The 24,076-nt window shown below is 46.3% G+C and overlaps 1 protein-coding gene across 1 annotated transcript in view; it reads right to left on the reverse strand.

The window, feature by feature from the left end:
• PRKCA (protein kinase C alpha) overlaps positions 1-24,076 on the reverse strand; it is a 385,436-nt gene that overhangs the window by 104,982 nt on the left and 256,378 nt on the right. Inside the window, exons 4-5 of the mRNA XM_021678425.1 lie at positions 17,444-17,555; positions 13,988-14,116 (exon numbers count right to left, since the gene is read on the reverse strand). Of these exons, the coding sequence (XP_021534100.1) occupies positions 13,988-14,116; positions 17,444-17,555 (241 nt within the window). The remainder of the gene's footprint in view (positions 1-13,987; positions 14,117-17,443; positions 17,556-24,076) is intronic.

The following is a 24,076-nucleotide window of genomic DNA, read 5'->3' on the forward strand; positions in this document are numbered from 1 at the left end:
GAATGAGTGAGAAGAGCACCCTCCCTGATTAGGGCCTGGGAACTGGGCACCGTGAACAGCGTGGCCCCCCCCCCCCCCCCCCCCCGAGAGAGGCTAAGAATCTAGAGGCGTTGTTAGCATATTGCCAACTAGTTCATTCTCACAGCTGGAAATGCTCCTGAAAGCAAAGCTCTGGGGGTGGCAGGCACAGAGCCTCCGGGACCAAGTAAGCCACACAGCCCGCAGACAAAGCTGCCCGGGGGGAGAGTCATTCTGGGCCACGCTGTTCACGGTGCCCAGTTCCCAGGCCCTAATCAACGGTCTCCACCTCCCTGGCACTTGTTTCTGCCTCCTAACGGGGGCCCCATTCAAAGAACGCTGCTTCCTGGGGGTACCGCCATCCCTAAGCCTCTTCCCCATCAGCACCATTTACTCTGGGAAGCTGGTGTGCTGTTTCACAGCTTCCAAATGAGAGGGGCGGTTAATGTGCCCGGTGGCTGGACCGGACAAATAGAGCCAAATCCATTTTTCCTTTCTCCTTGGCTGTTTCTGGAAACTGGCCAGGTCGGGAATCAGTTTTGTTCAAAAGGGACTTCTGAGTCATATCCAACTTCTGTACAGAAGCTTAGACACCGCGGCTGCTCTTTAGTCACTTCGTGGGTGTGCAATGTGGCTGAAGGGAAAAGGGACCAATGCAGAAAGCAGGAGCCTGGCTGGCTCACATTCCTACTCCCAAAGCAGCTTTCTGCATTACCTTGGCTGCCAGCTTAGGTATAAGTATTGCATTACTTATCATCTTGTCTGCTAAGCACCACCTCCTGTCCCTGCAAAATGCCCTTCCCCCACCTTGGTCCACCTTCTTCTATGACCCTGTGCCATAGTCAAGGGGTCCAGAGCGGGCACAAGACCCGCAGTGAGCCGATGGGTCCCTTTCCTGGGACCTAGGATTGTGCCTGACACAGTGGGAGACATGAAGAAGTAAGAGACAAAGCTGGAGAACCATCCAGGGCCATGTTTTCTGCAATGTGGGGAAAGTCCAACTAGCTATGAAAGGGATGAATGACAGCAGTTCGTGGATAGAAGAGGGGCTACGAGAAAGCCAGCCCCTGCTTCTAGTTGCGTCCAGGGCCCACAGCCTTCCTACGCTTGAGTTCTAGCAGATATCCCAGATTTCTTTTAATAATTCCTTCTCCATGAGTGGGCTGAAGTTTGGTTTTGTTCCTTACAACCCCAGATACCCTACACCTAGCAGTCACGTTCCCTCTCTAAGCCTTAGTTTTTTTCACCTTTAGAACAAAGAGGTTGGGCCACATTGGTCGTTCTGAAGCTGTCCCCCAGTCTCTTCGTGGGTTGAGGACGAGGAGGGATGTGGGAGACACATCCTCTCCCCATTAACCAGAGGAGCTCTGGTTAATGGGAATATCACTCCAACTAAGATGTCACTGGAAGGCATCTGCTATTCAAACTTGCCTGAAAGTCACCACGCCCAACGCTTCTCAATCCTCATCCAGTTACAGACTTGCTGGAGCCCCCAGTTCTGTCAGTTCACCAAGAGGGAACATGCTGGTTGGCCCCGGCAATCAGCTCTTTCTCTCTGAAATGATACTCCCAGCAGAACACCAGAGCTGCGGGGACCCTTGGAATTGATGCAGTTATGTGCCTTCGTATGGACTTGCATATGAGAAAAGCAAAACCTAGGGAGCTGAGGACAAGGTGACGGCATGTTACAATCTTTAGGGTTAATATTCTCAGCTTCATACACAACCGTTCCATTCACAGAGCTCTTTCCATTCTCAAAGGGCAGGTTCCAGGGTGTTCCTGGGTCCGCCTTGGTAGGCATGGTAAAGGAAAAGCAAACGACATCTGGGGTTCGGTTTTCCTGGCTGTGGCTGGAGTCCTCCTGTGGTTCTAGTTATGGCATGAACAAGTCCCTACAGAAAGAGCTAATGTGTCAATAAATGACATACGCTGATTCATTGAACTGTATAATTTAAATGTGACCACAGCAAAACTCTTCATAGAGAAACAATCCCTAATGTTTACTGAGCATTAGAGGCGGAGCTGGGAGTCAATCCCAATCGATCTGACCATAAAAGCCAACAGCACAGTTTCCTCTAAAGCCAGATCACTTTTCTTACCTTCTAAACACAGGCCCCCCTGTACCCTTTCTTCATGGAGAGTTAGTCATTTAATTGTGTGCTGAGATTTTTTTTCCAAAATTATAATGGGTATCCTCCTTCAGAAGTTCAAGGTTTCAAGGATATTGGAATCCCTGCTCTCGTGGGAGAGGGGGTTAGGGGATTGAAATAGGCTTCAGGGTCATCCAGAGAAGTGGGGTATTAGTAAGACCTATGAGGCCGCACTGTGCTGGTTAAAACGTGTGGCACACACACGTTCTGGCCTTGTGGGCAGATATCTACCCACAAGAGTTCTGCGGGTACTCAACCAGGCAGCCCATAAACTGAGAGTGGCAATACAAAGCCAAAGAACCATTTCCTGCCCACCCTTCACTCCCGCCGTGGTTGGCTGCAGGCAGAGTGACTCAAGGGGAAGGAGATGCCAGTGTGGTATTTTCCAGAACAAGAGTCCTCCGCCCGCCACCTTCCCACTGGGTGTTCAGAGAAGTAGGCACTGCTTTTGATTACATTCCCTGCCTCCAGTGGGTCGAAGCTGGTGAAGCGACACTTTCTTCAACGTAACTTTCCCCAAATTCAGCACCCCCACCTTGAACACTTTTATAGGAAGTTTGCCTTGCATCTGTTCTTGCTTCATTATTCTAGGAAAAAAGGCTTTGACTTGGTTTTAAAAAGGACCCTGACTGTCTTTAATTAACCACAAAACTTGCATTAATTGCCAAGGAGAATGGGTGGTAACATACAGCCACTGTTCTCCTCAGTTGAGATAGTCCCCCGTGGGGGGACACTCTGGCGCAGACCTTCCGCAGGCGGCCATTCCCTACCTTATTCAAATGGGGATATTTTAGAAGAACCCCAGGAGCTAACTTAACTCCTATTTTCTCAGGAAATCTGCATTTTTTTTCCAAGTGGAAATGCCTAGAAGCTGAGATGAACATAGTCTTATGTTTCTCAGCACCATTTTGGTGCTAATAACCAGAGCACGTGTATACACATGAACTGGAGATTCAAAACATTTGAAAAAGAATGTTAGTGCTTGGAAGGGACCGAAAGGCAGCATCTGCCTCTTCTAGCTTTTTAGTGGACAGCTCTTACCCACCTGTGAAGATGAAATGGATCAAAGGAGGAAAAATCTCTGCATTTATTTTGGGACATTTCCACTGGTGAACCAAATGAACACTGAATGCTCAAGTTTTCCAACCTTTTGGTGGGGCGGTGGGAGAAATCCCAAGGGGGCATTTATTTGCTATTCTTTGATTCCCTTAACATCTCCTCCCCCCCTCAAAGAGTTAAAAAAAAAAAAAAGTTTCCATGACGTGATTAAAAAGACATCATTTGCAAGCTTCTGAGAGATTCTTCACTTGGTGAATGCATTTACTTTCTAGAAGATCAAATTCCTTGCAATAATTTCATGGCAATTAATCTTGTGCTTAAATGATAATCCTATAATTAGAAGCAATTAAAATCCTGCACAAGAATGACCCGCTCAGTCAAGGTCAATGTTCCCGTATGCTAATGGCGTAATCTTGAAAGAAGCCCCAGAATTGTTTCTCTTTTTTTCTCTCTCCCCCCCCCCCCCCGCACTCTCTTCCTAGGAATGCAGGCGTTCAAAGCCCATCTTTAAGAATCCAAAAAAAAAAGAATGCATTTTCATCTGTTGAAGGGCATCTCGGCTCTTTCCACAGTTTGGCTATTGCGGACATTGCTGCTATGAACACTGGGTGCACATGGCCCTTCTTTTCACTACATCTGTGTCTTTGGGGTAAATACCCTGGAGTGCAATTGCTGGGTCATAGGGTAGCTGTATTTTTAATTTTTTGAGGCATCTCCACACTGTTTTCCAAAGTGGCTGTATCAACTTGCATTCCCACCAAGTGTAAGAGGGTTCCCCTTTCTCCACAACCTCTCCAACATCTGTTGTTTCTTGCCCTGTCAATTTTCTTTCTTTATTTTTTAAAGAGTTTCTTTATTTATTCATGAGAGACAGAGAGAGAGAGAGAGAAGCAGAGGGAGAAGCAGGCTCCCAAGGAGCAGGGAGCCCGATGCGGCACTCGATCCCGGGACCCTGGGATCATGACCTGAGCTGAAGGCAGACGCTTAACTGTCTGAGCCACCCAGGCGACCGCCCTGTCAATTTTAAAGATTATGTGGTCCATATATACAATGGAATATTACTCAACCATCAGGAAGGATGAATACCCACCATTTGCATCAACATGGATGGGACTGCAAGAGATTATTCTAAGTCAAATAAGTCAAGCAGAGAAAGTCAATTATCATATGGTTTCACTTACTTGTGGAACATAAGGAATAGCATGGAGGACATTAGGAGAAGGAAGGTAAAAATGAAGGGGGGGAAATCGAAGCGAGAGATGAACCATGAAAGACTATGGACTCTGAGAAACAAACTGAAGGTTTTAGAGGGGAGGGGGGTGGGGGGATGGGTTAGCCCCATGATGGGTATTAAGGAGGGCACGTACTGCATGGAGCACTGGGTGTTATATGAAAACAACGAATCACGGAACACTACATCAAAAATTAATGATGTATTTTATGGTGACTAACATAATGTAATAAAAATTAAAAAAAAAAAAAAGAATGTATTTTCACGGCAGGAACCATTGATGCCGAAGTGGTTGGATGACTGAGGTCCCTGTCAAGAATCCAGGGGCTTAAGATCATCTTAAGCAGGAGACACAGAAGCCACATCACTCTGAGCTTGGACCAGCATATTTTAAGACAAAGGCACACACTGCACTAAGAAAATGCCACACGGATTTTGCCCTTTGCCCCAGTCTTGCTGCCTCCCATGGATATCCAGTGACTAAGCAGCCAGCATGGAAAGCTATGTCTGAGCCGCTGCACAGAGAACCGGGCAGGAGAGCCGGCTGCTAGTTAGGACGCACTTGACATTGAGCTCGGCCACAGATGGGCCAGGATGAGGTACCACAGTCGGGATGTAAATAATGATGTGTTTCTTTGGAGAGGATGAACCTCTTTCTTGGCTGATATGTGTTTTTCGGAAGGATCCCAGAAGTCACATGGCTTCACGAATTAGGATCATTTTAACTTGACCCAGACATAAGGCCAAAATGGGAAGAGTTGCTTGGATCTAAGAGTACGTGGTATAAAGCCAAGTGAATTTTTTAATTCTGTGCCTACTGGAGACTTCTATCATCATCATCTGCTCAACAAACACATTAGGGCACAAATTCGAGGCACTGGGCCGGATATGAGAGGTAAGACACCATCTCTGTCCTCGAAGGGCTAATGGTCTGCTAGGGGACATTAACATGCAGACAAACATAAATGAAATCATATTATAGACATTATAAAAGGTGTGAGGGGAAATGTGTTCAATTTTAGGTAAGCTATAAAATTCGAGGAGAGGCTTCCTGAAGGTATCTGGAGCGGAGTGTTAAAAAGATGTTCCCGAGGGAGTGGGAGACACGGCATAAAAAAGGTGAGGAGGTGGGAAACAGCCTGCCCACTGGGCAAACAGCACATAGCTTTCTTTTTTTTTTAAAGATTTTATTTATTTATTTGAGAGAGAGAGAGAATGAGAGAGAGCAAGCACATGAGAGGGGGGAGGGTCAGAGGGAGAAGCAGACTCCCTGCCGAGCAGGGAGCCCAATGCGGGACTCGATCCAGGGACTCCAGGATCATGACCTGAGCCGAAGGCAGTCGCCTAACCAACTGAGCCACCCAGGCGCCCAGCACATAGCTTTCTTTACGACTGGAACAGGGGTGGGGGTGAGGCATCAGGAATAAGACCTGGGGGGGCAGGCAAGGTACTGGCTGCTGAAGGGGTGACACGCAGACATGGGACACCTGGTGTTTAGGAATCCCCCATCAAGGAAGAAGACAAAGTAGATAAATCCCTTGAAAACATGCCAAGAAGCCATCACCTAGAAGCATACCCATTGGAATGGGGCAACCTGTGGGCGCTTTTCTGGTATAAGATACTACTACTCGTTTTTAGCTTAGAGACTGTGCCTGTTTTCTTTTGCAAATGTTAAGCACCAGCAAACTCAAGGCAGGTGACTGCCAGAGATGGGTTCTTCCAAGACTGTGGGAATGGGAGAGGGAGGATGCGTCTGCAATGGCAAAGAACCAGAGTCAGTAAGGAAATGCTGGGGGTGGCAGAGTGAGAAAGGCCGGGGGCAGGACCCACGTCTGGCTTATTCGTGCACCATCAGAACACATCCCGAGGGGGTATTTGTTTCCATCCTTCTTTGTCCATTTTAATTCTTTTTCAGCCAGATTCCCTGCTGCCATGTTTGTTTGTTTGTTTGTTTTTAAGACTTTATTTATTTATGTGAGAGAGAGAGAATAAGAGAGAGCATGAGAGGGGGGAGGGTCAGAGGGAGAAGCAGACTCCCTGCCGAGCAGGGAGCCCGGTGTGGGACTCGATCCTGGGACCCCAGGATCACGACCTGAGCCGAAGGCAGATGCTTAACCAACTGAGCCACCCAGGCGCCCCTCCTGCTGCCATGTTTATTTCCAGCCATTATCTAAGCCCTGGGGGATGGAGGCTGGGGGAATGATGACAGACCCTCACTCACCAGGGTGTCAATGGCCCCGTAGTAATTACAGGAGCCGCAGGACCAGCACAGAGCAGTCTCACCTGTTAATTGCAGGACGGAAATGTGAAGTTGCAAACACCTGAGCACCAGTATGGGCCACATCTGTGCTAGCACACAAGCTTCCCTCGGCAGGGCCAGGGGTCGGCTGCGGGAGAGAGTGGGAGGCGCGTGCCTGGGCGCTGGGGGTGGAGTGTTCTCCACTTAGCAGCTGTGTGACCTTGGGCAGGCCCGGGAGCTCTTGCAGCCTGCTTCCTTGGTTACACAACGATGATAATGATAGCCCTTTTCTTGAAGCGTTGCTGTGATGAATATATCACAACATTAATATATAGAAAGGCTTCCAATCAGAGCCTGGTACACGGAAGGTACTTAAGTGGATGTTGGTTTCTCTTCTCACAGGACCTAGGCACTCAAGAAACACCAGCAGCTTCTCTGGTTTGCTCTCATGTCTCCTTTTCCACATTTGCTGCTTGTATTTTGACTGGTTGGCAGTCCACTAGCATCCCCATCGGGAGCTCTGATGTTAGCTCACCTTGGGGCTTCCTTCTAGCTGAGAGTGATCTCTACAGACAGCAACAAAAAGTTCCAATTTATCATTGCCCGACGTTCTGGAGGTTTGGTTTAAACAATTTCATACCAAACCAACAGTGTAGTGGAAAGAACAGTACATCGAATACCTATATACCCTTCACCTAGATTCTCGATCGATCGATCGACCCATCCATCCATCCACCTACTCTAGATTCGCTATGAACATTTTGCCACACAAGCTTTCTGTGTGTACGTACCTACATGTATTTTCAGCTGTTTTTTTTTGTTTTTACCAAACCATTTGTAGGTGGGTTGCAGACATCGGCACTGCCCTTCAAAAGCACATCACCAATATCATCCAGAAATTTCACACTGATATAAAAACATTATCTAAAATACCATCCAGGGCGCCTGGGTGGCTCAGTTGGTTAAAATACCATCTAGATTCACATTCCCCACCTCAGCCCCCCACTGTCACCCAAAACCCTTTATAGTTGTCTTTTTTAGATCCAGGATCCAATCAAGTATTACAGGTTGCACTTGGTTGCCATGTCTCCACATTCCTTTACTCAAGAACCATTTTTGTTCTTGGGACAGTGTTTTTGTTTCTTGGGACGGTGGCATTTTTGAAAAGTCCAGACTGGTTAACAAGCAGAATGTCCCAATATCTGGATTTATCTGCTTCCCCCTCCCCCTCTCATGATTAGATTCAGGTTATAAGATTTTGGCAAAAATACTTGATAGGCAATATCATGTACCTTCTATTACATCACATTAGGAGGCCTACCCTTTCAGTCTGAGCTACGATCAGAACCGGAAGCACTGGTGTGGAGTCATTACCTCTGTCTGCTGCAAGAGCTGAGAAAGAGTAACACCCCAGAAGCAATGAGCACCCCAACACCCAGACCATGGATTCTTATTTCCCAGTTTAAAAAAATATATATATACCTAGGGCTACTCAGAGATATTAAGTGCAAGGTGGGCTCTTCTGTTCCAGAAAGAAATGAAGTGCTAAAAAGAAAAAACAAACAAACAACAAAAAAAAACCTGATGGATTACGTCAAAAGAACACAGAGCCAGTTTGAAGGGGCTCCCACTGGCTGTATTTTAAACAATTTGAACATAAAAAATTGACAGTAGGAAAGAACTCATGAGCCCAAATTGCTACTTTAAAAAATGTAGGGGAGGGGCGCCTGGGTGGCTCAAATGAATAAATAAAATCTTTAAAAAAAAAAATGTAGGGGAGGGGCCCCTGGGTGGCTCAGTCGGTTAAGCATCTGACTCTTGATTTCAGCTCAGGTCTTGATGTCAGGGTCATGAGTTCGATGTAGGGGAGAGGTAAAGGAAAAGCTTTTCTTGCAGATGAATGCCAGAAAATGATCATAGAAGGAACTGCAGAATTAGAAAGTCACATTGTGCAACCATCAGTGTAATAATTGATTATGACCCATCCATGGATGCTAAAACCACTGGGTGGAAGATTGCTGGTCTCCAAGTATGACACCCAGATTCCTTATTATTTAACAGAAAAGGGTACCCTTGTAGTGGAGGGATCTGATGAAAATACCTGACCTAGGTGATCAAATGTATTATCCCCAATAATGGACAATCGGAAGATACTCGAGGTAAGCAGCTTCTTGCTGACCTCCTCTCTCTATCCCAACCCACAGACCAGCCACATCAGCTGCATCACCGGCCATGTGCCCGAGCTGGATCCAAATCCTACAGCCAAGATTTTTTTTTTTTTTTTAAATTTATTCACTTGAGACACAGAGATACAGAGAGAGAGCATGAGCAGGGAGAGAGGTAGCGGGAGAGGGAGAAGCAGGCTCCCCGCTGAGCAGGGAGCCTGATGCGGGACTCGATCCCAGGACCCGGGGATCATGACCTGAGCCGAAGGCAGACGCTTAACCATCTGAGCCACCCAGGAGCCCCCCACAGCCAAGATTTTATTTTATAGAAATTACCTCTGAGTAATACCTTTTCCTTTAAGCAAGCAGCTAGGTCCAGCTCCTTGCTGGCAGCCCCACACTAATTATTATATCCCACAAGCCTGTCTGCCATTGGGAAAAGCATCCCTATAAAGCTTTTGGGCAATCAGTAGTGGGCTACCTGCTCTGCCCCCTTTCCCAGCAGTGACAGAGAAAAGTCAAGGGTCACCGTGAACCTCGGAGTGAGGCCCGGAGTTCAGGCTAGGAGACTAATGCCCTATCCTTGAAAACACAACCAACTGGAACTTAAAATCCTCCTGTTTGCAAAAGAGATATTTAACCTTACTACATGACCCCTAAGAACAGTACAATCTGTGAACTATGAGGACTATAGCCCGGATTCCTTGAAAACGGAAAGAAATTTCCCTCCGGCTCTCCCCACCTCACGCTCCAAATTCTCTGAGTCCTGGACTGTGCGAGCTTTCTAAACACACCATGCCCTTCCCCGGCGTCTGCATCTTTATCTGAAATGTCCTCCCGGCTTCCCTGTCACTGGCTACACGGAGCCGTCTGCAGCTTCAGCAGGGTGGGTGAGGCATGGCTCACCCCAGCTCCCGCTGCACTTAGAGGTACCTGGCAGAACAATGAATCGTGGATCACTACATCAAAAACTAACGATGTATTGTATGGTGACTAACATAACATAATTAAAAAAAAAGAAAAATAAATAAAGGCACCTGGCATACCCACCCGGTCGTCCCTTTTTTATGTCTTAATCCATCCCCCCACCCCACAAAGACCACACATTCCACAATAAGGGCCATGTCTTAATTATCTTTGCTTCCTTGGCACCTTGAGAGAGCCGAAGACATGCTCAATAAGTATATAATGAATGGGTGAATCGAAGAATCAATGATTGTTACCCAAAGCTGAGTCTCACTGCCTTGACTGTGTAGGCTCCACGCTCATAAGATGGAAAAACACACAGAGGGAATATTATTGCTTCATCACAATACCGTGATGACCAGTCTCGATGGCTGGGGTGGAGAGACATGGGCACCGAACTGCAAACTGCCCTAGAAGGCAGACCCGTTTGCTGCAAGGAGCCTCAGATCCTGCCCCGAGCCTTCCCCTCCCCCTCGGAACTCGCAGGAGAACTTCGATCTCCAAGCCAAATTAACCACCCGGAGTATTTGAGAAAAATGAGATTCTTCTGCAGAATGATCTGTTTGTGGGAGACATGTGTTCCTGCAGCAGCTGTAAAGCACGATATTTTTTCCATTTCCTTACAACATTAAATTGAAAATTTGTTTCCATGAGGGAATTCTTTTTTTTTTTTTTTTACCATTCCTCCAAAAACCAAATAAAAAAGCACCAAGAATGTAGAAAACCTATTAAAATCGCATATTGAAAGAAATAAAAATGACACTGTTCAGGTAACATCAGCACCACTGCCCAGAGGCAAAAAAATAAAAATATACCACTAAAAAGGAGGCCTTTCCCATAAATACCATACTGATCTAGAAAGGAAACTCATCTCTGATTTCAAAAGGCTGATTTCTGTTTTACTTTTATTTACTTTTTATTTACTTTTATTTACTTTACTTTGGGAATTATGTTCAATTTGAGCGATTCTGCACAGGTAAAATGGAGCTGAGCTAATCTAACCAACAACACAGCTGCTCAGGGGTTAAGTGCATTTTTGAAGATAACACTTGCATTTGGACATAAGCTCTGCTCGTTATGGTTCGTTGTTTACACCTGCATTCTCATTAAAGCCAGGCTACTTCCGCCATTCCATCTGGGCCCTTTACTGGAACTCTTCTTCCTCTGCCTCTCAAATAACTGCGGTTCTCAGTTCCCTTCTCCACGATTACCATTTAGCACCCACCTAATCAAGCATTTAATTTTGCATGCACTTGGATGTCCATTAATTCCTTCATGAGTTCCTTTTTTGCTCCTCTGGTTTTAATCTCTCACTGGGACCTTCTGTACCCTCACAGAACCTGTGGAGTGCTGAACAGGGGTTTGGTGAATATTTATGGGTTTGCTATTTATTCAAAAGAAGACTCTTTAATTAATATGAGAGAATGGGGAGGTTCACAGCCTCGGGACTGAAAGCAAGGGTCAGACGTGGATTCAAGCTCCAGCACCGTCGCTTTCTACCTTGTAACTTGGAACAATGTCTTCCTTTCTCTCAGCTCATTTGCACATCTCAAAATTGAGGATAATAATAGCACTTTATGGCATTGTTTGAGGGGTCAATGAAACAAGGAATAAAAAGCACTTAGCACAAAGAAAAGTCCAGTCTCATGAACAGTAAGTACATACCAAGCACCCAATGCGTGGTACCTATTGTTATTGAAGACATGCCTCCCGACAAATCTGTGCCTGAACTATTGTTAGGAGGCTGGGCAGGTCATGCAGGAGAGGGAGCTGTCGGCAGCTTCTGCTTTGCTTTGTATCCCCGGCAGTCTTTTCATACTGAATTAAGAGAAATCTGGTGTCTTCTCTTTGGCTCTTTAAAATAATTTCTAGTGATCACTACAGGTACACAGATTTTTTTTTTTACAAATTTACCAGGTAGTATTTAAAAATGTATCTACTTTGAGGGGCACCTGGGTGGCTCAGTTGGTTAAGCATCTGCCTTCACTCAGGTCAGGATCCTGGGGTTCTGGGATCGAGTCCCGCATCGGGCTCCCTGCTCAGCTTGGCGGGGGGGGCGGTTGTCTGCCCCTCGCCCCAGCTCATGCTCTCTCTCACTCCTCTCCCTCAAATAAATAAATAAAATATTCAAAAAATAAAAAAAATAAAAATGTGTCTACCTTGATACTTACCCTATGGATATACAGAAATATTAATACTGGGGGCAGGAGGACTGGGTGAAGGGAACCCTGTACTACTTCCGAAATTTTTTTTTTATTTGTACCATGAGCTCTACTTGTTATGGTTTATTATTTATATTTGTGTTCTCACTACATCAAAGTTAATTCTGATTCTGATAATCTAAAATTACTCTAACTTAGGAGTTTAATACAAATGATTACCTATTAGTTACCTCCCTGAGTTTTGCTTTCCATACTTAGGATTACATTTCCTTCACACAAATAACAACCATATTTTAAACACAGATTTGCTATGGATTGAATTATGTGTCCTCCCAGAATTCATACGTTGAGCCCCTAACCCCTAAGGTAATGGGAAGCCCTGGCCCCTTGAATATGGGGCCCTGGGGAAATAATTAAGTCATGAGAGTGTGTCTTTTAGACACACCAAAGTGCTTGCTTCCTCTCTCTTTCCATCCCCAAGTGAAGACGCAGCTAGACAACCACCTACGAACCAAAAAGGACAGTCCTCACCAGGAACCAAATTAGCACCTGGATCTTGGACTTCCCAGCTTCCAGAACTGCGATCAATAAATGTCTGTGTTTAAGCCACCCAGTCTATAGTATTTATGACAGCACCCAGAACTAAGACAACGTTCCAGTTCTTATCGATACTAACTCTGAAATACCTTATCTCTACTTATTAGCAATTAAACATTTAACTATTAAATGTACCACCTGCTTGACTTTGGGCCAGCCATATAATTTCTTGGTGCCTTCATCCCTAAAGTAAGGATAATAAAGTAGACTTCCAGCTAGGTTTAGAGAAGTGAACTGTGCGACGTGCTCAGAAAGTGCCCCTTTTGTGGGGACCACTCGTGGCGGCTGCTGTCACCACTGTTACTAAACTCTTGCTGGATACATATCCACAGAGCGGAGCTGTATCTATGCAAAGCACTTTAGACGGATTCTCAAGACGCCTAGCCTAGACTGTTGCTCTAAGTTAGACTCGTTGGCTTTCGCGTGTGGAAGATCTATGTCTACTTCAGTGAAGGGTGCTGTCTCCTAGGCTGATTCTGCAGAGCCATGAATCAACTCTTGGCCATGGCAGGGCAATGAGCATACGGGTCCCAGGACAACACTCCTCATTGTGCTGCAGGACGAGCCTGACCTTCCTCGTCTGTGTACCATATGCCCCCACAGGGCCTGGGGCGTCTGGGGCTGTGAGCTTCTCGAGGCTCAGAGAAGACCGTGGAAAACTCAAGCAGCACTGTATGGTTGCGGCTTTTATTATGGGAGAAGGCACGGCGCAGGTCCAGTGTGCTTTGCCGTATTCAGAAACAACATGAATGAGGGCTGAGCCTTTAGAAACTCTCGCCAGGGCATTCTTGTCTAGCAGCGAGCTCTGCCCCTCACCATTAAGCTCCGACCGGTCCCCCGCAAGGTCTATTATACTGCCCACAGCAGCAGCTTGATAGCAGAGAAAAAACAGGGAAATGTTTAGCCAATAGGCCTTCTAACTTTCTGCTTCCGAATCCCTTGCCGCATACTGCTTTCTGCTTTCATTTTCTCCCAAGCTGCATGCTCCCTGCCCCCCATACAGGACTTTGACCAGGTGGGAGCCTCAGCAGAGAAGAGAACGAGCGTAAGGCTGGGGCCCTGGCTGCCGGCCCGGAGGACAGAGTGGACCCCACCGACAGCGTCAGTCCAATGTCAGTCAGTCCCTGCTTCCCACCCCCCCCCCCCCCCCCCCCCCCCCCCCGGCACCAGGGGACAATACGCCAGCCAGGCCGTCAGACCCCAACCCATAGGGCAGTTAGGACTCTACTGGAGTAGCTGGGAGGTCGGCGTACAGAGCAGTCTCCGGGGAGAGGTGTCCATGGGAAATCGGTGGCTCTGAGTCTGAGCGGCCCCGAGGACAACGATGAGCCCCTGCCTCGGTGTCAACCTGGCCTCAACACGAGTGCCCATGGAGAAGCTGCGCGGTGAGCAAGCCTTACCAGTGACATGGAGCTTCTCGTCGGTGACCTCTGCCTTCAGGTAGATGCGGCCCCGCTTCTCCGTGTGGTCCATCCCGCAGAGGCTGGGCACGTTTATCACACACTGCTTGTGCACGTTCATGTCACAGGCTGTGGAATCGGGAAAGCGAGGGGTGAGGCTGACAGATGGGCTCAAGCCACCACTTCCTCAGTGTTGTGGTGTGTGAGCACAAGTGAAAATGAGCTACCCTCTAACTCGATACTTCGCTATAATGTTTTTGGTGACTCGGAGAACTGTTAGCAGATGTCTTTATAACACAGGCTTCATGTGAAGGACAATATCCTTAAAATACCTGGGTCATATTTTCCTGTCGTAACTGAAGCAAAATCCCCCCCCGGGCCTGCTCTTCCATGCTTCAGATATATATATATTTTTTTAAGATTTTATTTATTTGCGAGAGAGATAATGAGAGACAGAGAGCATGAGAGGGAGGAGGGCCAGAGGGAGAAGCAGACTCCCGCCGAGCAGGGAGCCCGATGCGGGACTCGATCCAGGGACTCCAGGATCATGACCTGAGCCGAAGGCAGTCGCTTAACCGACTGAGCCACCCAGGCGCCCATCAAATATTTAACTAATAAAAAATCTAATTTCTTTCCTTAGTTAACTCTGTCTTTTCAAGAAGGCTTAAGTACGTTGCCTTTTTTTTTTTAAGAACTTGTATTTGAGATTTTAAACCTGTCTTCAAATATTTAAATATTACTCTGAGTAAAACAAATACACGCCTGGCATGATAAGCCATTCCTTACCAGGTGACATTACATGGGTGAGACAGGGAGGAATAAAAAGATCAGTCTCAGCTCCCGCCTCCCATGCTCCCCTCCCCAGTGAACCAAAGAAACCCTGAAAAGAATCCTGTGTGAACACAAACATAAGACTCTGTGTAGGCGTTCTAGCCCTACTGTCCTTATACCTTCAGGCTTCCCAAAGGGGCCACGGCCACTGGAATCCTCACACAACCTTGACAGGATGCTACAAGGCTCTTCCGTGACCTTCAAGGTGGAGCCTTCATGCTCAAACGAGTGTTTTTTGAGTGTTTAACGTGGTGGAGTAAATTGCAAAAAGCATTGCAAATAACGTATACTTGCTATGATTCGATACAGGAAGGATAATGCGCACAATGAGGAAAGAACCATCCGCTGCTTCACACATGTGGATTCTATTTAGGTTTCTATTTCCAAAGCTAACCGTTCCAAATCGTGCACCACCTCGATGCAGCCCATATAAAGGCTTCTTGACAAGGCGGGCCGTTGACAGGAGGTGTGTTCACCAACTCCTATCTTGAAGTGCTGGGGCAGAATTGCAACTTCAAAGAAATTAATGCCAGCCTCTCTGCAAAGGAGAAGCACCGCGGGGAGGGGAGCATGGGAGGCGGGAGCACCCTGGGTGGAATTCTTGTCTTGGCTGCACCATGAGCGGCTTTTCGATCTTGGGAAGCTCAAGCATTCTCTCTGATTCTGTCTCCTGCTCTGCAAACCAAGAGGCTGGTCTGGACAAGGGGCTGCTCATGTCTTTCCCCTACCAAGCAGAGCTGTATATGGTATTCTAACCCTGCAATGTGTGAAGGCACAGGGAGAGGTTCCCTGTCTGCAGAAGTGAAGTGAAGGGGTTGGGCTCCTGGCACCCATCTGCTTACCTGCCTCCCTTGAGGAAGGAGCATGGGGAGCAGCCCCAGAAGCCCTATGACTCCAAGGAAAAGAGTTTAAAATAAAAGACGACAAAACAAAAAGCACTGGTCTGGGTCAGCGGTTTGCAACTTTTTTTTTTTTTTTTTTTTTAGTAATGGAACCCATTTTTCAAACAAAATCTTAAGCAGCGTCCTAACATAGAAACCAGATGAGTGTTACTTCATCAGCAAAAACTTAGTTAATAAATGTGAACTGATACCATTTATTTATTACAAAGACATGCATGGATCACCAATAAAGCCCTCTGACCCAAACAAAATTTTGAAACCAGCTGTCTCAGTCCCGCTCTGACAACGCACTTACTTCCGTACTCGGGTGGAGTCGTATAGATCTGTCGCAGGAGAGTACGCAGAAATGGTAAACACTGCCCAACAACATGCAAGCTGGTGGACTCCTCGGTTAGGCGGAAATGGCGGGAGAAACGTGATTACACATCCTGCCCAACGAGTGAAGCTGGTCACAGGGTCTCCGCCATCACCTCCAACTTGTCAAGCTCAAGTGTGTAACACATTCAAGGGTTCACATGTGTCCCATGGTTTTAAAAGAGTTCAAAGGTAGATTTACAAATGCACTTAGGATTTGCACTTGTAGAACCCCTGAAAACCATGTCTTTGGAGTCTGAGGGTTTCTCAAAACACAGAAAATGACTGGCCTGGATCATCACAAACGTTTCGTTTAGGCTATTAAATTGGACAGCTTTCTAAGGCGAAGGACCCCTGTGTGCTGACAAATATCCATATGCTCTATAATGTTCACTTAATCTTGGTTCTTATATACATGCTATCTTTGCTCCATGTAGAATACACATAGAAAGCTTTTGGCCATAAATAGCAGTAATTAATGAATGGCAACATACTGATATTTCTGTTACACTTCCCTGTCTACTAGAAAAACAGGTTCAGTAATTACCTTTTTATGCCCTGAAAGTATACATCTTTATTTAAACACATAAATGGCCTGGGGAATCTTGTAAGAATTATCAAAGCAAAGAGTTTCCAGAGTTGTTTTTCCTTCTACCTGCTACTTGATGATGATACACACAGAACAAAAAAGGGAGAATGGAGGGGCTGATGCCTTTCTTGTCCGTGGCCTTCAGTGATTTCATCTCTAACTGGACTGATAGAAATTTGGTCCGTCCACAAACATGCAGCCGGGCGAGTGAACTTCAGATGTCTGATTTTTATTTTCATCGTAGTTTCAGTTTTAAGGAGAGCCTACTGGATTTTTCCACAGTCCACCCACTAATTAGAGACACAGGAAGATAATGACTATGGTTGCTTAGCTTATTTTGAAGCCTAACCAAATGTGGAATCTGGAGGTGGGGATTCTTCTTTCAACACATGGCATTTGCTTTGGGGTTGGACTAGCCTGCATTTTACAGTGACTGAAGATTTCTACCACACACACACACACACACACACACACACACACACAAAACACACACACACACACACACACAAAACCCATGACAGCACTAACTTCATTTATAAATCCGGTGGGGTTGTTTTTTTGTTTTTGTTTTTGGTTCACAATTAGGCAAGTAAGGAGTTTAATAAATTAGTACTTTGACAGTAGAGAGGTCCTACACTTTTTTTCGGTGTGGTATATATTTGAACGAGTTCTTTTTACTAATGAGTTGATGCTGAAAGGGTAGTGAAGCTGAGGTGCTCTGTAAACCCTGGGCATAAGCTGCAGAGCCTCACCATCTACTGGAAAAGAAAACTTACTTACTGTCACATTTCATCCCTTGATGGATAAGTCCATACAGCAAGGACCCACAGTGATCACAAAAGGTGGGGCTTCCGTAGGTGTGGATTTTAAACTTGTGCTTGCTTCTGGGGTCCTGCGGGGAGAAGAAGCACACTGTTCATTCCATCATCAAAGGAACACATCTTTGGACTGAGCCAAGGTCAGGCCCCACCACTTCCCCCACTCCGCGTGTCAAGGTTCGAAAGCACAAGGCTGTGTGCCATTCTCTGGGATAATATAACCAGTGGTGGCGACTTTGCCACATCATGTTTTAAAAGGCTGCCCATTTTGGGTCATACAATAAATACCCGTGTTTCCTCTCTTTACGGGGTGTAATTTGCACACACCAGGGTTTCCAGCAATGTTGCCACTTTGGGAGGTAGAGTCATAAAACTGCTTGAGGGCAGGCATGGTGTTTTAGATGCCGTAATACTGAGGTATCTCTGGTGCCCAGCAGAGGCTGCAGCAGAGGATAGACATGAAATCAGGTCGTATTTTTGAAGCTGAACTGAGTGACCCTGGATCCGCTCAGTGGAGTTGGGGTGATCTCCTTTTGGGCAAGTTTTCTAGAAATATAGTATTCAGACCAGATATGCACCCAAACCAACAGAGACCTCTTCCTGCTTCTGCACTATTTCCAAAGCATCATATGCATTTGCATGGGCAAACTCCAGGATAATCAGGTGAAAATTGGAAAACGATCTGAAAGTACACTTCCCATAGCCCCCTGCTGCAATTTCATTACCTTCCCTAGCATAACATACAAATTACTGAAGGTACAAGACAGCTTTCTCTCAAGTAGCCTTTTTGTTCATCAATTCACAGATTACAGATACGGAAATAAACATTATACACAGCAGAGTGTCATAACCAAAGAGCACGGACTCTGCAGTCAGATTGCCTGGGTTCAGTCCCATGGCTACCACCTCCCAGAAGCGTGACCTTGGACAAATAACTTATCCTTTCTGCCTCATCTGTAGACTGGGAAATCAACAGTGCTTATCTTACGTGGCTGTTATGAGGACAAAACAAGTCAGTCCTACTAAATGCTTAGGTGGGTCCATCTATGTCGATTAGTGCCTCTGTTCCTTGGACCTCTGTTTACTAATATGCAAAAGTGGAGGGTTGAGCCGAAAGACCTTCATGTCCTGCTTGAAATATAAAACAATTTCATTCCTCAAGTCCGTATCAGGACACTTCCTTATTAAATTCCTCCTCCTGAATCCTTCTAATTTTGTGGCCCAAATCAGCTGTAAATACAGAGCTGCCATTAACTGAATTAAGGAAGATAACAGTGGAGCAGGGTTTTGGTGAAGGGCCGGAGACTAACACCTCCACTGTGACATGGAGAGCCTGACTTCTTTAGTCTAGTGTTCCTTATGTGTAAAGATACACAAAGAAAGCTACTCTTGGCTTTTGACCTTCTAAGAGCCTAGGTGCTCGTGGTTTGAGAGAATTTCAGAGGTGATTTTGATTTTATAAGGTGATTCATCTTTTGGTTGACTTTGAAACCTAAGTTTCATATCCAAGCCACATATGCCAATGAATTATACAGTTGACCCTTGACCATTGTGGGGGTTAAGGGCATCGACACCTATTCCCCCACAGTTGAAAATCCACGTAACACTTTTGACTCCCCAAAAACTTAACTACCAATAGCCTACTGTGGACTGGAAGCCTTAAGGAGAACATGAAACAGTCGATTAACACATATTTTGTATGCTGTATGTAGTACATACAGCCTTATAATGAAGTAAGCTAGAGAAAAAAACGTTAAGAAAAACATAAAATACATTTAATGTAGCGTACAAAATCCAAGTGTACGTGGATCCATGCATTCAAATCTATGTTGTTCAAGGGTCCACTGTAATTACAACTTTTTAAAGTCATGAATTTTAAAATGCTGGAAAATTTCAATCATGCAGAATAGTATAGAGATATTAAACAAAACATGTAAGCACCATTCAGACTTGATAAATGTTAGCATTCCCCCCAATTTTTCATTGTTTATCTTCGTTCTACAGAGACATTAGTGACCTTCAAAGTCATGTGGTCAGTGAATAGTCAAGATAGGATTTGACCAATATCTGCATCTTTAACACTGATTCCCACCCAAGGGCTTTAAAAACATCCATCCAGAATGAAGATTTGGCTCTTAACTTTTTTTTAAACAAAGTTTTATATTTTTAACACATTTTTTTAGATTTTATTTATTTGAGTGTGTGCCCGCGCACGCGCGAGAGAGTGTGCATGTGTGCAAGAGGGTGCGCACGCACGAGAGAGCACAAGCAAGGGGGAAGGGCAGAGGGAGAGGGAGAAGCAGACTTCCTGCTGAGCAGGGACCAACCCCCCCCCACCTCCTGGTGCGGGGCTCAATCCCAGGACCCCCAGGATCATGACCTGAGCCAAAGGTAGACACTTAACCAACTGAGTCACCCAGGCGCCCCAACACAACATTTTTTAAAACAAGTCTACCACCTGTTTTGTAAATAAAGTTTTATTGGAACACAGCTATGCTTGTTCATTTACATATTTTCTGTGGCTACAATGGCAGAGTTGAGTAGACAGAGCCCACAAAGCCTAAAATATGGCTACAAAGCCTAAATTATTAGCAATCTGGCCCTTACAGAAAACCTTTGCCAATCTCTTCTGGACCATGGTTTTCTCTATAAGGCACCAGCACCACCTGGAACTTGGCGGAAATTATTTAGCCCCTACCCAGACCAAATGACTCAGAAACCCTGTGAGGCCTCAAGCTGCATGTTTCAACAAGCCCTTCAGGTGATCCTAACGTTGGCAGGTACACTGAAGACTGGGAGCCACTGCTAGAGAAGGTTATTTGACAAATATCTAGTAAGTGCCTACTGGGTACGAGATGCAGGCGTGTGTGAATGATTAGCAGTATCGAGTTGGGTCATCAGTTTACTTTCTAAATGTCCCTTAGGGTGTGAAAAATCAACGCCATCCCTGGGAGATTATTTTCCTTAGTGAGGAGTAGCTGTGAGTACAGGCTTAAGTACAGGCTTAGCCTTTCACCATTAGAGCATTGCACCAATCTTTCCAATATCCCAGATATTAGGCCGAATGTTGAGGGCACAGGACAGCATCAGTATCCATTAAAAGTCCCCATGTTGACAGCAAAGGTTACGTCCTACCCTGCGGAGGGCAAAGAGGATGCCAGGGGAAAGGAAGCAGCCAGCTTCCCCTGCAGAAGCAAGGCATCAACAAGTGGCACTAAATAAATAAACATGGCAGCTCACACACAGCCCTCTGGAGCCTGGGTGGGCCAGGCAGCTCCAGGGCGGCTGTCCTGCCAGTTGGTTGTCACACTGATCTCTATGAATGTGGCACATGGGCAACTCGCTTCACTTTTCAGGAAAATCTAAGTCTTACTCATCCGATCCCCATATGGCATCTTCAGGCCCCAACCGTTTGGAGGTGTAGGAAGAGAGCAAACCGTTACTTCCACCTCCTATAGAAGTCTGGAGAATGACCAAGCCTTGGAGTCCTCATGCTCCGAAATCACGAGTGGCCAAGGATCATGCCTATGTTAACGAGAATAACAGTAACACAATAATGGTAACACCCTTTTGTTGATCTTCAAGTGCGTGCAGGTGCTTTACCATGCCCATGACCTCTCCTACAAAGAGAGCATCTCCCAGGATTCTGGAGACCTGTGGTCAGACTCTAGTCTTGACACAAACTCAACAACTTTGGACAAGTCATGTCACTTACTTACAGAGCAGAAATAAAACCAGTCTGCCTATGTCATAGCCTGGGGGTGAGGCCCATCTTCGGGAATGTATGAGACAGGGCTTTGCAACCCAAAAACCCCTAGACAAATACAAGATTATTACAATTATATTATCCTTGGAAGTAAAGTCCAAGATGCCCAAGGTTTTCCAATGATACTTTAGTGACTTGGGTCAGAATGGGAAGGAAGGAAGAGGAAAGCTGATCAACTTTGGGGCTCACGGGTGGCTGGAGTGGAGGCCAAGTTGGCAAGGAGGCAGGGGACTTCCTCTGGGGTCCTGAGTTCCTGTCCTCTGCTCTAGAGTGGCCTTCCCAGGCAAGTGCCCCGTGCTGGGTGGTGAACTGTGAAACAGCCCGCCAACCCAACCTGCCTGTTCTCCGCTCCCACCCTAAGGACGGCTCATCTCTGTCTCCACGGAAATGGAACTCAGGAGTGCAGACATGCATTTCCAGTCGAATTAATCTCACCTGGTCTGACAAAAGAAACCACAGTGTTAGCTAAAGAGCTAGGACTTACAATGATTTACAGAAGCAACTGTCCCGAAAAGCTCCCAGGTTCTTTCTGTTCCTATCCATAGCTGCTAACTAGTGGTGTGCTTTACTCCTTTGGGCTCTGATTTCCTCATCGGGAATCTGAAAGGACTAGGTCAGCACTTTCAAAGGGGTAGATTCCCCAGGGCCATCCAGCTGCCAGGAGGTGCCCATGGGCTGCTGAGGGCGAGGGAGGGAAGCCAGAGCTAAAATACCAGTATGAAAACAACCAGATGAGAGGATCTCTTTGATTCTGTCTTGCTTCTAAAAAGAAAACAAGCTTATGGGGCGCCTGGGTGGCTCAGTGGGTTGGGCGACTGCCTTCGGCTCAGGTCATGATCCTGGAGTCCCGGGATCGAGTCCCGCGTCGGGCTCCCTGCTCGGCGGGGAGTCTGCTTCTCCCTCTCCCGCTCCTCCCTCTTGTGCTCTCTCTCTCTCTCTCTCTCTCTCTCTCAAATAAATAAATAAAATCTTTAAAAAAAATAAAAATAAAAAGATTTTATTTATTTGAGAGAGACAGAGAGGGAGAGCACAAAGGGAGAGTGAGAGGCAGACTCCCCACTGAGCAGGGAGCCCGACGTGGGGCTCAATCCCAGGACCCTGAGATCATGACCCGAGCTGAAGGCAGATGTCCAACCAACTGAGCCACCGAGGCGCCCCCTGCTTGCATTCCTCTTGACCCTCTCCCTACACCATCTCTTCCCTTTTAACTTTCTTCTCTATCATTCTTCCATACAGAAATAATCAAGTTTCAGTCCTTTTCATTCTCTCTTCTACTGTCCCTCTGAGTCTTCCATGGTGTAGACGAAAGGAAAAGCCCCATATGTGAATAAAGAAACTTACATTTTAATCCTAGCTCTTTCTTTTATTAGCTGTGTTGACCTGGACATGTGTCTGTGAATTAGGGCTGGTCACATTGATTGCCATTGTGGTTAATCTGAATGGAGACTTCACAGCTCCAGGACCTGTGTCCACCCTGGAAATAGTCTTTATTTTATTCAGATTTTTTAAAAGTAAACTTGGGATGCCTGGGTGGCTCAATCAGTTAACTGTCTGCCTTCGGCTTGGGTCATGGTCCAGGGGTTGGTCCTGGGATAGAGACCCGTGTCAGGCTCCGTGCTCAGCGGGGAGTCTGCTTCTCCCTCTCCCTCTATCCCTGCTTGTGTGCTCTCTCGCTCGCTCACTCTCTCTCTCAAATAAATAAAATCTTAAAAAAAATAAACTCTACACCCAACATGGGGCTTGAACTCATGACCCTGAGATCAAGAGTCAAGTGCTCGGGCGCCTGGGTGGCTCAGTCGGTTAAGCGACTGCCTTCGGCTCAGGTTATGATCCTGGAGTCCCGGGATCGAGTCCCGCGTCGTGCTCCCTGCTCGGCAGGGAGTCTGCTTCTCCCTCTGACCCTCTTCCCTCTCATGCTCTCTCTCTCTCTGTCTCATTCTCTCTAATAAATAAATAAAATCTTTAAAAAAAAATAAAAAAACAAGCTTTTAATTTTTATTCTGATATAATTTAAGACTCACAGCCATTTGTAAAAATAGTGCGGACTGTTCCCATATATGCTTCAGCCGGCCTTCCCCAGTGATCACGTCTCACATAACCACAGCACACTGGCAAAACCAGGACCCTCACACCATGACAAGGGCCTTAACACACACTTCGGGGTGTCCCCAGATCGCGCACACGTAATTCCAATGCGTGTATTTTTTTTTTTTTTTTTAGATTTTATTTATTTACTTGACAGAGAGAGACACAGAGAGGGAGGGAACACAAGCAGGGGGAGTGGGAGAGGGAGAAGCAGGCTCCCCGCCGAGCAGGGAGCCCGATGCGGGGCTCGATCCCAGGACCCTGGGACCATGACCTGAGCCGAAGGCAGACGCTTAATGACTGAGCCACCCAGGCGCCCCAAGACTTTTTTTTTTTTTTTAAGATTTTACTTATTTATCTGACAGAGAGAGATAGCAAGAGCAGGAACACAAGCAGGGGGAGTCAGGGAGGGAGAAGCAGGCTTCCCGCGGAGCAGGGAGCCCGATGCGGGGCTCGATCCCAGGACCCTGGGAGCATGACCTGAGCCGAAGGCAGACGCCTAACGACTACCACCCAGGCGCCCCTCCAATGCGTGTATTTTATTGTACAGCTTATGAACTAAATACACTGTTTACTGAACAGGGAATGCACTAATATTTGCTGGGTAAATACCACGAATTCAAGCAGGCCACCACCCAAGGAGTGTCTACTGCAATTTATCAAATACATAACCCACTGGATCTCGGGACAGGGTCGTGGGAGGAATCGTCCAAAGATTGATCTGAAAAGTAGAATCAGAATGCT

The sequence above is a fragment of the Neomonachus schauinslandi genome, chromosome 15 (assembly GCF_002201575.2).
Source record: "Neomonachus schauinslandi chromosome 15, ASM220157v2, whole genome shotgun sequence".
Classification (NCBI taxonomy): domain Eukaryota; kingdom Metazoa; phylum Chordata; class Mammalia; order Carnivora; family Phocidae; genus Neomonachus; species Neomonachus schauinslandi.